The 13,971-nt window shown below is 37.4% G+C and overlaps 1 protein-coding gene across 13 annotated transcripts in view; it reads right to left on the bottom strand.

Annotated features, from left to right (window-relative positions):
* Positions 1 to 13,971, bottom strand: part of nrxn1a (neurexin 1a) — a 213,807-nt gene that overhangs the window by 71,647 nt on the left and 128,189 nt on the right. For 8 of the 13 annotated variants that reach the window (XM_067368603.1, XM_067368600.1, XM_067368602.1 and 5 more), the window contains 2 exons: positions 12,877 to 12,903; positions 1,617 to 1,739 (listed from right to left, as the gene is read on the bottom strand). In XM_067368603.1, coding sequence (XP_067224704.1) covers positions 1,617 to 1,739; positions 12,877 to 12,903 — 150 coding nt within the window. The remainder of the gene's footprint in view (positions 1 to 1,616; positions 1,740 to 12,876; positions 12,904 to 13,971) is intronic. The other 5 variants (XM_067368608.1, XM_067368605.1, XM_067368606.1 and 2 more) reach the window with 1 other exon arrangement.

A 13,971-nucleotide genomic window follows, 5' to 3' on the forward strand; every position in this document is an offset into this window, starting at 1 on the left:
CTGTCCCAACTGCCACCCAAAGGGTGATGTAATGCTGCACACAGTATATACCGACTTGTAGTAGACAAATAGGACAACATACGGTCTTGTGGACTTCACAGAAAAGTACAAGCCATCGTAAGACTACATAAAGTGCGCTATTCAGGACAGGGCCACAGTGTTGTCAAGTGGCTCATCTCAAATTTACTGGAGCAAAATGTGATTTTTAACAAACATTGAAGACTAGAAAACATGAAAGCATAAAGAGTTGGAAGAATGTCAGAAGTATTTTAGGGAAATTGAAGGAAAAAAGGTTAACTTCATATTTCTGCAATCCAGTGGGAGAGAAAGAAGTCCTTAAATATTTTAAAAACCTCTTTTAAAGTTTCCCAAGAGAAAGCTCTTTCACTCTAAAATCAGTAAGGTTATGTGAGTGTAATGTATTCCCTCAGTGGTTTGGCCTCCGAATGCATCAGCATTAAGCGAAATACCAGTTTATTTCAAAGTGTCGAATACACTCTAGTAGGTTCAGCAAGAAACTAAAGTTGATTGTACTGCACTGTGGGAAAGCACTAACTTTGTCATATGGCACTTCATTCAATGGGCAAATTGCAAAAGGTGTTTTAGCCCCTTAAGGAGCACTCTGGGAAGGCTATTGGAAAAGTGAGCCACTCAATCCCTTCATGAATGGCTCTTCCACAAGACCATTAGCAAAGTAGCAAAGGGCAATGATTACTTAAAGGAAATGATTATGATCATATGGCGTGTCCCATTCATTCATCTACAGGTGATTTATTTTTCTTACATGGGATTTTAAAACTCTCTCTTTTACACCCAGTAACTATATCGAGAAAAATGTATATACATTTATATCTATATATCAATTTATATACATTTAAATTACCTGTGGTTTCATATTTTGAAATTACACTTCTAGTAATTACACTCCTGTTCAAAAGTTTGGGATAATTTTTTTTTTAATTAGGAATAAATACTCCTGTTTATCAAAGATGCATTAAATTTATCAAAAGTGACAGTAAAGACTTGTACATTGTTACAAACAAAATGTTATAAGGTTGTTACAAGAAAGTTTTGAACTTTCTATTCATCAAAGAATCCTGAAAAATTGTATCACTGTTTCTAAAAAAACATTTTATTAAGCCGCTCAACTGTTTTCAACATTGATATTATTAATAATAAATGTTTCTTGAGCAGCAAATCAGCATATTAGAATGATTTCTGAAGGATCATGTGACACTGAGGACTGGAAAATTCAGCTTTGCCGTCACATGAATGAATCACATTTTAAAATATATATTTTTATCAAATAAATCTTATCGATCCCAAACTTTTGAATGGTATACATTTTTATACATACATACAGCAAGAAATATTTACATATTTTCATAATGCAAGTTAAAAACAAATTTATATCAGAGACACTTTTTCTGCCATAGCAACCTTTTGCTATGTTAATGTAAGTTAACGTTTTAATTCAAAATAAAGTATTGGTGACTTATATGTACATATAGGGTCAGACAATAATAATAACTATCCATTTCACATGCTCTACACTTCATAGCAGGGCATAGGATGCTCACTATCAAATTCAAAGAATATTTGAGAATGTGATGTACCTTCAGAGGGCTGGAGGTCATCCACCGTTAGCTTCAGACTTTTGCCTCTTCTGACAACACGAACTGTGTGCCATTCGTTGTCATTCAAGTTCTGGCCCGCAAATATGGTCTCTGGACCTTTACCTATAACATGTCCCACACAGCGGTTAACAGAGGGTAGAACGACAGAGAGTGATAGAGAGACAGAGGAAGAAAGGGGTTGTGAAACGGGATAAACTAAAAAAGGGGGTGTAGAGAGGTGACTGATATCCATGTAGAGAAAAATAAAAAAAGAGGGTTCATAGAGAAGCAGCGGAGGAAATGATACGGTCACACATCACATTCACACATTTAGATCTATCTACTATATGTCCTGTGGTCTCTGCCTAAAAAAAAAAAAAACAACAACAAAAAACTATTTGTTAGCATACATAAAGTGCTCTCAACTGATTTATCCCACTTCCGCCACCAGATGGAGCCATTCAACTGTTTTCATGACGGCCCTCCTTGAGGAAACCGGCCTGCGTCTGTTATTTCAGCCGAGTGATGTTCGGCTGCAGATGCGTCTCACGTCCTTACAATTCCTGAGCGGTTTAGGAAGCACATCCAAAAACCTACAGACTGTAAACTCTATTCGAGAAAGCAATTTCTCGCCTGTAGAGCCTCCCCCTTATCCCGTGTGCTCGGCAGTGAGTTCGACGGGGCCCCCGGACCTCCTGGCTCCAATCGAGCTTCCACTAGACGATCAGAGCTCGCGAAGAGGAGCCTCCAGGCTTTGTGATTTCAGCCGCTCTGGCTCTCTTTGACACGTCGTTGTCTCTCCTAATCAGTCAGACTGCCGCTAAGAGGGCAGCGTGTCATTGTCAGGGGCCCCTGCAGCCCATCTCACTTGATAACAGGTAAAAAGAGTTGCCATTAAAGAACTGCCAGGCTCCCAATCGATTTTCTATCCCTCCCTGCTCTCAATTACTATGAATCCAGATCAGCCCGCCATGAGCCAGCTCTGAAGCAAAGAAAAGCAGCAGCATGTAAGGTTTCAGACTGCGCAAAAACGCCCCCTAAAGGAATATTTGTAGATCTAAGAAAAAGAAAAAGCCACCACTGAGAGGAAACACTAAGGGGCAGTACCCATTAAGCCTCCGGCAATATACAAGACATGACATGTGCTTTTTTTAGGCCTTTGACCATCGCTGCAAAAGGATATATGTGAAAAGGTGACAGCGTGTGATTGGACAGCTGGAGAGACAGCTAAAGGTCCACGGCTGCTATGCCTTTATTAGGAAGTCATGTTCAGACAAACTCACAAGCAGCAAAGACAAAAAGCCATTCCCTCTGTCTGGGAGGGCAGCTTGTTGCCATGGAACTGGGGCAGATGGTTGCGTGTGTCCGGTCACTTTGATTCTCATCTCCCAGGGTAGAGAGAGAGGGCAGAGTTAAATAAGACAGAGGCGGGCAGGGGCTGGCTAGAGAGCTCTGACAGGACAGGGCTAGCAGGAGAACACAGACTAGACGCACACACATACACACATACACTCGTCTAGGCCAGGAAAGATGAGATGCATTGATATCTAGCTCATCCAGCTGAGAACGATACCCATGTGAAACAAGTGCAGGCAGCCATTTTGAGACAGGACGATCTTCATATTGAGGACACAGTAATTCAGCTCTACTGGGACTGACTAATCAGCAATGCTAAAAGCGTTTTACAAACTCTTTGATCGACCGGCATTTTTAAAATATGCATGTGTTACAGCTCAATTTTTCTCACAATGTATTGGCCAGGGTTAGAAATTAATCAGGGCAAAAAAGCTATCAAGATGGACAGAAATGCTGTTGATGTTTTAAATTTGACGGTAAAAATACAAAAATAATAATTTAAAAAAGTGGAAAAAATTAATAATATAATATAATATAATATAATATAATATAATATAATATAATATAATAATATAATATAATAAGCTGTAGATATTGACAAAAAATGCCACAGATATTTGAAAAATATTAACATATATAAAAATATAAAAGTATAAAAAAATCTCTAATATATTTTAAGATCTTTTATTTTAATTTTATATATAGGTAATTACTCTTTATCTTGTATTTTTATATAATTTTAATTAAATATTTATTTAATATTATTATTATATATTAATATATAATAATAATGTTTTACCTTTATTTTTTACTTATACTTTTTAACCTACCTATAATATAATATAATATAATATAATTAATATAATATAATATAATATAATATAATATAATATAATATAATATAATATAATATAATATAATATAATATAATATAATAATATTATATATTAATATTATTAATTGTTTTTATTTTTATTATTATTATTATTATTGCATAAACAGACAGTATACTGTATGCTTAGAAAAAATATAGAAGGTATTGGTAGGAAAAAAAAGGTATAAAAAAAAAATAAAGGTAAAAAAAAAAAAAAAAATGCCCCTGCAGATCAATTCCAGGAGGCAAATATTGACCCTTCCCTTTATAATAAAATAAATTTCTGACACTGGTATTGATTGTGTCCTACGCACCTGTCCGCAACCACCCATGTGTGTGAGGGGTTTCATTTATTAGGAATTATGGTTACTTATAATGAAAAGTAATGTTCTGCTGGATGAAATTATAATTCAAACAGGAGGAAACTGTCTGTTTTTCTGTTCATCAATGGAGCAGAGCAGGATGAAACATTAACTTTCAAATCACAGCATGATAAATAACCACAACATAAAACTACAACCTTAAACCAATACGCCTCGCATTTCATTCTGTCATATGAAGCAGTTTTTATAGAAAATAATTTAAAGGTCATCAAAATCCGAACAGCCGAACCATTTCGACGGTGCAACTGTAAATGTCAGAGACCCAAGGTGAAAATATGGATCCCCGAAGTGTAAACCTCTAACTAGCCAAAATGCTGCTCTCAACCTATAGCCTGATTTAGCCAAGAGCATATAGTGACCCCACTAGTTTCTAAATATACATCTTTCATCCTGCTGACACTCAGACCATATTAACAACCCATGAGCTGATGTGACAGCACTCTCTTAGTTGAACACACTGTCACCCTGGGGGAGGCAGAGTCCCTAATTGGCAACGGCTTGTTCTTCGTGTCAGAAGAAGAACAACGCTCATAAACACACACACACTCACACACACGCACCAATGACAGGAGTAGCTATGGCTGACACAGATAATTAATGAGGATACAAAAACAGAGAGATGAGACTGCACAATAGCAGGCTGTTCAAACATGTAAAGCCCCTGCTTCTGTTTCTCCACGGGAGCTTAAATAAAACATCTCCTTTTGCTCAGAATCCCTGATTCTGTCTTTTTGTTATAGACTCAAACAATTAGAAACCGTGTCCTTGAGCACGAAAAAGACGCAACAAGACAGATATCACCATATATTTCGAGGGCTGAATTGACTTAAAAATCTATGAACACCCACATGTGCTAGAAAAAACAAAATGGCCACCATCCATGGCCTGTTTCTTAAATTTACCAAAAAGAAAAAGGCTTCTTTTTCACTTCCTATGTGGGGGGAAATGAATGACTTGACAGAAAACATGCAGAAACAAAAACAAATAATAATTTTAATAATAATAAAAAAACATAAAAGAATGAGAAAATATATTACCACAGAGGCACATATATTTTAAAGATTGAATTAACATCCACATTTGCTATAGGTAAAAAAAACAAAATGGCTGCCATCAATGCCCTGTTTTTAATGCTTAATGTATTTTATACTTACCGAGGCTGCATTAATTTGATCAAACATACTGTAAAACTGTAATATTGTGAATTATTTTATATTACATTTTAAAAGAACTTTCTATTTTAATACATTTTAAAATAATATGAAATGCCAAAGGTGAATTTTCAGCATCATTACTCCAGTCATTACTCCAGTTATTTGAAATAGAATCATTTGTAACATTGCCTTTAATGTCACTTTTGATGAATTTAATGCATCCTTGCTGAATAAAAGTATTGATTTCTTTAATATATATATATATATATATATATATATATATATATATATATATATATATATATATATATATATATATATAAATCATACTGACGCCAAAACTTTGATGGCCACCCTGCAAGCATTTATCAAAAAGATAGTGTTTCTCTTTCAGTTCCTCAGTGAAAAAAAAAATGCAATAAACTCAACAAAATGAATAAAATTGTTCATAATAGTTCTGGGGAAAAATCTTACTGAATTTGCTTCCTGAGTGACTTGTAAATTGAAATAACAGAATGTAAACAAGCAGTACACTGCAGAGTCAGACTCTTTTTCTGTGTGTTGTGTTAAAAGGTAAACTCTCTGCAGGGGACTACTGTGTGAAACTTTTCCATTTCTGATTTGTTTATGAGACCTCTTACCCAACTGTATTGACGGGTGACAAACCACTCGTCGGCAATATTCAAACTTCCTTCTTCACTATCGATGTGGAATTGGTTCCTGTGGTTTACATGGGACCATTCACACCTTTCCCCACTTCCTCTCTGTTCATATGTAGTTGTGTATAATTATCTCCCAAGGCTCCTTACTGTGTGGGTAGATGCCCAACTGTGAGGGAGATGTGGAGAATCCTGACAGCTCCCGGCAACTTTGTGTTTTCGCACATCGTCAAGCTAGAGCTGTTTTGCTTCTTCAATGCCAAAACACCCAGCGCAATCAGCAAGACACTGTGCTTCGTGAAGGTGAGTGCTTTATAGCTTGGGCCCATTTCAACTGTTCCCCCTGAAACCATTTCCCTCTAAGGAATAAATGCAGGTGAGAATGTTCTGGTAACTTTATTTAACGTCACCAGAATGCAGTCCCATTGGGACTGTAAAATCACATACATTTTGTACACAAATGAGTTGTTGAGAGGACAGAGTATCCACTCGAACTCCTGGGACTCCTGATGGCTTGCTTTCGAAGACAAAATTGGGCCTTCATCAGGAAGCAACAAATCAGTTAAAGAGCCAATCATGTGGGATAAAAGGCTTTGGGTCTGATGCCCAGTGGTTCAAACAAAGTCATCTGTCCTGCCCAGATCTGAACATCACTGCGGCGAACTGGGATACTGAGGCTGCAATGGAATGGGGGGGCATCGTGATATGACCATCTGCTCTATCACTCAGAAATTAGGCCAGGTTAGGGCTGAGATTGTGGGACCTTAATAAGTAAATGTCCTTTTAATACTATTCTCATAGGACAGACTCACAATGTGAGACTTATACAGTCAGCCACACCATGTAAAGATCAGTAAATACAGACAAACAAACACACACACTGAGATCAGGCTCGGAGGCTCGCATTGCTTTTCACCCTGTCCGCCGTTATATCTGCATCACAAATGAAACCGGAGCATCGCCACTGCATATTTATGAACACGGCCGCTTCAGTAAATGGCAACGCTGCTGCATATTTATAGAGGAGGTTGTTTCAGAGAAATGAGGTCCTTTTGAATTCACATGAATCTCTTGATTTTGGTAAAGGATGTTCTGAAAGCATCAAAATGTCTTCCCCTTGTCGACGGTAAATGCGTTTCTGCACAAGGTGTTATTAAATAATCAGTCTAGAGTTTGTTCATGAGATCTTCTGTCAGGGGACATGTGAATGTGCAAGGATTCCTTCACACAGGATGTGTTTTTGCATTTCACCTGTGATATTTTGGAATCATATAATTCAAGTTTTAATATGCTGCATGTCAAATCAATGTCCATTTTAAAAATAAAGACCTGATCAGACAATTCTTGGGGTGGCATAAGCATCACAAATGTGTTCAGTTTGTCCATCTATGGTGTATGGAAGTTAATGCACCTACACTGTAAAAAAGAATTGTTGATTTAACTTAAAAAAGTACATTACCTGGTCACCTTAAAATTTAGTTCACTGAAATTAAAAATTTGAGTTAATACAATGAAGGCGACTGGTTTAATAAACAGAAACTCAAAATATTATGTTATCTGAACTACATTCATTATCTAAGTTGATTTGACAAAAGAAAAAGTTTTGTGATAACAAATCAGTAAAATATTTTTTTTTACAGTGTATAAACACACATTGGACCCTATTTGAACGATCTAAGCGCATGGTCTGAAGTGCAATACTGCAGGTGCACTTAGAGCGTGTCCGAATCCTCTTTTGCAAGTTTAACGATGGAAAAAATGGTTGGCGCAGTCGTATGGTCCAAAAGGGTTGCACCTGGGCTGCGTTCCAGTTCGGTTTTTAAACGCCCTTCCATCGCTAACTTCACTCGGTTTCGTTGACTCGGATGTACGTCATTGCTTACGTTGCACGAGTGCCCACTTCTGGAGGAAACTTTGTATGGGCTGAACTGGAACATCCTAAGCCCTTGATCACTTGGAATCCGCAATGGAGCTGATTTATTATTTATTTTTTCCCCTTACAAAATTGTTTAATACAGCATTCTATATGTATACATGTGTGTTTTAAATGTTTAAAAAATAATTAATGTATCATAGAGTTGTTTGTGGTGGGGTAAATTAAACGTGATATGCGGTGACGTCATAATCGTGTTGCATTGTGGGTTATGGAGCTGCCTGAAGTGTACATATGAAGTAGACTCGCTCCCTCGGTCAAAATCGAGGGAGCGAAGGTCTGTCCATATAAACTTTCCTCGTCCACTTCACGAAGTGGAACGCACTTCAAAATAGGCGGCAGGGATTCCCCCGAGGGGAAGTGTTTTGGGAAGTTTGCGAGTGCGTGTCTAAAATCGAACTTGAACGCAGCCCTAGTCTCTTAATGAGTCATGGGTGTGTTTTGGGCATAACGTTCAATAAAACAATCAAGAGTCTTATCTCCAATTCCCTTTTAAAGCCAGTTGCACTTGCACCATGGTGGATTTGCTATTTACATGGCGGAATTTGCCAGTGGAAAGACTGAGCGCTTCTCCAGAGAAGAATCCTTTTATTTTCAATATTTATAAATGTTTGTGTGACAAGCAGAGTGTACAGTACGCACGTTGTGCACCAGCCTATAGGCACATATTGCTAACGCATCCTTTAAATAACAAAAACATAAATAAATATTGCGCCATTGACTTTAGACCAGGTTTTTGTTGGTCAATGACGCAGTTGTTTTCTGTTGCCTCAAAATAGCTACACGCCAACAGTGTACCTGAACACACCTCGTTTTCAGACCAGCACGCCCATGGGCGAACAGATGGGTGTGAGTGCATTTGCCATTTAAACAATGTGGTACTGGATGTGAAAAAAAAAAAGAAAAGAAAAGAAAAGATAACTGCGTCGGGCTGAAACTAGCAAAAAAACACTTGCGTCGCATTGCGCCGGGTGTATGATAGGGCCCATTCTTTTTCATTCTGCTGTGCTCTGTCAAGCCATTTTTTTAATTAAGAATCCATCCTGTGAGATTCTCTTCTATGTGCAGTCCATCTCTCTGTAAGAAAATTTACATTCACAGTTATAATTGAGCTACAGCAGGTTATTGCATAGTCGAGCTAGTCTTTATCTGTCTAAGCATACATGACACAATGTGTAATCAAATATTTGAAGGATTAAGTACACACTGTGAGTCACCTCTGTCTTTCAAAACAAGAGCAGAATGAAGAGGCCAATTGTAGTGTGTTTTATGTGCATAGACTACTTTTTCAAAAGTTTGGGGTCAGTAATATTAACAAAAAAGAAAAATTACTTTTATTCAGCAAGGATGCATTAAATTGATCAAAACTGATTAACAAAATGAATGCTATTCCTTATAAATTTATTTTCATCAAAGAATCCTAAAAACTGTATCAGAGTTTCCACAAAAATATAAAACTTTTCAACTTAAGAAATGCACCAAACCAGCATATTAGAATGATTTCTGATCATGTGAAACTGAAGACTTAAGTAATTGCTGCTGACAATTCAGCTTTGCCATAACAGGAATAAATTACATTTTTATAATATATTAAAATAGAAAACAGTTCTTTAAATGTCATAATATTTCACAATACTACTGTTTTGTTAAGTGGCTTCTTTTAAAAACATTTGAGAAATCTTATCAAACTCAAACTTTTTAACAGTAATGTACTGTACATGCTAGACAAAGCCAAGCAACAATCACAAAAAAACAGCATGGATTTCAGTTAGTCTAAAGCGTTAACATGACATTAACAATAATGGAATTATTGATTCAGTCAAACTTAATTTTTTTCAAGTTCATGGAAATGCTTTGTAGCTACAAATGCAGCTTGTCAGATCGCATGATATGAGCCAAGTGAGAAAAGCCAAGACAGACTGTGTGACTGTGTGACAACAGATTTTACGATATACATCATTGACTGGGCAGTCTGCGTCCGATCTGACATCCTTATTTGAGGACAAGCATGTCACACTATGAGATTCAAGACTGCTGAATTTGCCTTGCGATGAAAGAACTAGAAAATAAATATTTCACAATCCCTAAAATTTGTCTCAGACAGCAGAATCGAGGCAAAAATCTAACAACGTGCACCCTAATTTGTCACAGGCCTGTTTACAAGACTACTGTGTCTGGGAGTGTGTTGTGCTCCCATTATGCAGAGGGAGTAGACGAAAGGATGTGGCAAAGCCCCCCGAGGAAGCTCAGGTGCTTTGTTATCCTGGGCATTCAGGTTAACACAGACAACTGCCTCATTGTCAAATTAGCCAATATACTGAGCTCAAGGTTGCGATGGAATAAAAAACAATAATATGCTCACAATAGCCCGTTAAGATGCACAAGCAAAATACATTTAGACAGACCAAGGAATAAAGCACTTTATCAGATGATTTGATGACAGGAAAAATCCTTAATCTCTGGATGCATTTGATTGGACGAGAAACTCTGCGGATTAACAAATTCACTGTTGTTACTATGCAACAGCACAAAGCAAATATTTCTAAAGGCCAAATTTGGATGCAGAGCCATATTAGTTTGATAATGAGGGAACTGATCATTACGTTCATTCTTTGAATATGAATGAGCAATGGCAGTTTGGGGACATAAGAATCTACGATGAGTCACTCAAAGAGATACGTACCGGAAACAAGCAAACACAAAAACAAACAAAGACTCCTTTGAAAGAACCTTTAGAGACTGCTATTAATTACCCTGAGGCTTTTGGAGAATCAATGCCAGGGAAGGCTGGAGTTCTCAAATTAAAAAAAAAAAAAAAAAGAGAAAAAAAAAAAGAGGAAAAAATAGATTGGCAAAGCCTGCAGAGATGGAGAACACCTATTTTTCTCCTCACATCACTTTTTTTGTCTTCCAGTACCTTCCTGAACACAAAACGTCTAGTTCATGTTAAAGGGATAGTACAAGCAAACAGTAGAAATCTGTGTTACTTTTTACTTTTACAAAATTTACTTTTGAAAAATATATTAGTGATAGTTAATAGTGACTATGCTGGAATGCACTAGTAGCCAGGTGTGTGTACAAAAAATGTATACAGCACAAAAGGTTATAGGGTTTAATTCACATTTTTTCCCCAGTCATCTCAATGGCAAAAAGTGCCCAGTAACACTTTAGTATTGGGAACACATATTCACTATTAACTATGACTCTTCCCTCAATAAATTCCAAATTTACTGCTTCTTAATAGTTAGTAAGATGGTAGTTATAGTGGTTAAATTCAGGTACTGAGTAAGATTAAAGGCCTGTTCACACTAAGAACAATAACTATAAAGATACTGATAAAGAAAATCGTTCTAAATATAAAAGAATATCACTGTCCACACCACAGCTATAACAATAATGATATCGTTGGGATCACTTTCAGAACTATTTATTTCCAGATGTTGAATGCTAAAACACTGAAAACCAATCAGAATCCATTCTAATTTAAGGGCTCACGCATTTAAAATGGCGGACAACACTGCAGAGAAAATAATCGCCAGTGCAGAAAAAGCCCTATTCAAAGATACTTTAAAGAAAATGGATATATGGAAAACAATCAGTCATACCCTCGTAATAAATGGTAATAAGTATTAATGATTATGCCAGGCTAGCAAACAGAGTAACATAAAATTACCTCAGGTATCCAGTGCTAGTTTCGACAACACTGTCTTGCTTCCTTTGAAGATGCAGTGGAAAAAGACTAGGCGTTGTTTTTATTCCACTATATTGACAGCGTCAGCTAAATTCACTGTTAGATTACATCAATTACACTAGCTAGATTCACTCGAGACATAGCATGCTGAGGACATCTGCTGGTTAAAGCTGCGTAAATGCAACAACAACAACAAAAACATGTAGGCTACACACTTTGAAACAGCAGCGCGTGAGCTTAGAATAAACAGACCGTTATCGTTCGTTCGTTGGTGTGGACGCAAATATAGTTATCATTATAGTTATCTTTACAGTTACATTTCTTAGTGTGAACGGGCCTTAAGGGATGTAGAATATGGTGATACAGAATAAGGCATTATTATGTGCTTTATAAGTACTAATAAACAGCCAATTTACAGGCTAATAAGCAACTAGTTAAAAGTGCTAATTGTTCCCCATACAGAAGTGTTACCAAGAGTCCCAATTATCTGCATAAATAATTAGCATAATAAACAACTTATTTTGTGACAGATCACACCTTTTAAGCTCCAAAAAGAAAAAGAATAGCTATGACTAGATCACTGAATCAGTAAGCTGAACTTAAAAACCAAATCAGTGCACAATTGGCTCTTTTTTTTCAACTGGCTGATGGTTCACTAATAAGACTGATTGACATTTTTTTCTTCCCACCGGAAAACAAACACTTCCTGATGGTCTCTCCTTCTGCAGGAACCAGGAAACAGCAAAAAGACGAGTGAAAGAAAATAAGAGGCAGTCATTGGCTGTCAAGCTCGGGGCTGAGGAGGGATTTGAGGAGAGGCTCTCTGAGGAAATGATCTTTGCGAGGGTTATTGGAAACGGCGTGAGCTGGAGTGTGATCTGTGAGTGAGAAACTTAATCGCCTCTCCTCTCATTCCAGTCAGCTCCATTTCTCACATTCCTAGAAAATGGCTGCCAGGGAGCCTGAAGGCTCCTGCAGCCCACAGGCAAAAACTAGCCGTACCTGACAGCTTGCTCGCACTTTGGAAACACCACTCAAAGCCCTGCTGGCCGCAACACAGAGGCTTCGTAACCGCAATGTTTTACACTTCTGAGAGCATACACACGCACACACGCACATACATACAAATGAACAGTACACATACAGAGGGCGCTTTGGTTCAGTATCATAGAGGCAGAGAGAAGAGGAAGAGAGGGGAAGAGTCACTTACTGGTAGTACAGTTTATCCTGATACAGTCTAGATGGGGGAGAACAGACAAGATGTAAATTCAGCCTTCAAGGTTATGACTGCAGACATCCATTACAACACATCGCCCACAAACTGGGGACGGACACGCAAACCAAGTGGATCGGAGAGGTGCTGTTTCGCTGACCAGATACGCACCCTTTCTTTTCTACCTCCTGCGTGCCGATAATGAACCCCAGGTGGAGTGGATACAGACTAGCTGCCTGCGCTAATGAATATTCATGCCTTCACTGTGCCATAATACATTTAGAATTAGGGAAATTTGGCATGTATTGAAATGTGATTATACCTAGTTCCATACGAGTCTCGGGACTACTGAATATTCAGAAGTAATTGATTAATTTGCTCTCTGGGTTAGCTCAGAAAGCGGCACAGGAAGCAGAAAAGAGAGAGAATCTTGCCAGAGAAACAGCCTGTCCTCGCCAATGGCGCTGCTGATGCTCTCATATGCACATTTTTAAAACCATTTCCCTTTAATGAGTAAAAACAGACGAATTAAAGAACGACTCATGTTTGAAGAATTTGAAAATGGGAAAAGGGCCGGTGTGATGAGAGGGAGAGGAAAAACTTGTGTTTATGGACGTGTCGCAACAGAGCACCAGAGCGTGTCCACGGTAAGCCTTAGCCTCCTGGGAGAAGAGCTGAATTCAGAATGCTCCTGTAGATAAAAACACTCCAAAAAACCCACAGCCCTTGACTTGAAGTTCACTTTTCCTGCTTGCATGTGAGAAGAACTGTAGGAATAACATGCTGCATGGAGGTTTGAGTATGCACGAAAATAAAGAACACATCTCTCTGTAATTTCCCTAAAGGCACTATACTGACAGGATCATTATTAATGCTACTAATACTGCTTTTAAATAAATTCTATTCAGGTCTCAACAACAAGGAGTTTTGTTTTTTTTTGCTGCCAACATCTTTATTGGCCCCACCACAAAAGAAAGATCACTTTATATTATATATATATATATATATACACACATACATAATTTATTCAGACACCTTGAACATTTCATTCATTAATACAGTTTATTCACTATAGTTAAAAAAATGGTAAAA

The sequence above is a fragment of the Chanodichthys erythropterus genome, chromosome 19 (genome assembly GCF_024489055.1).
Source record: "Chanodichthys erythropterus isolate Z2021 chromosome 19, ASM2448905v1, whole genome shotgun sequence".
Classification (NCBI taxonomy): Eukaryota; Metazoa; Chordata; class Actinopteri; order Cypriniformes; family Xenocyprididae; genus Chanodichthys; species Chanodichthys erythropterus.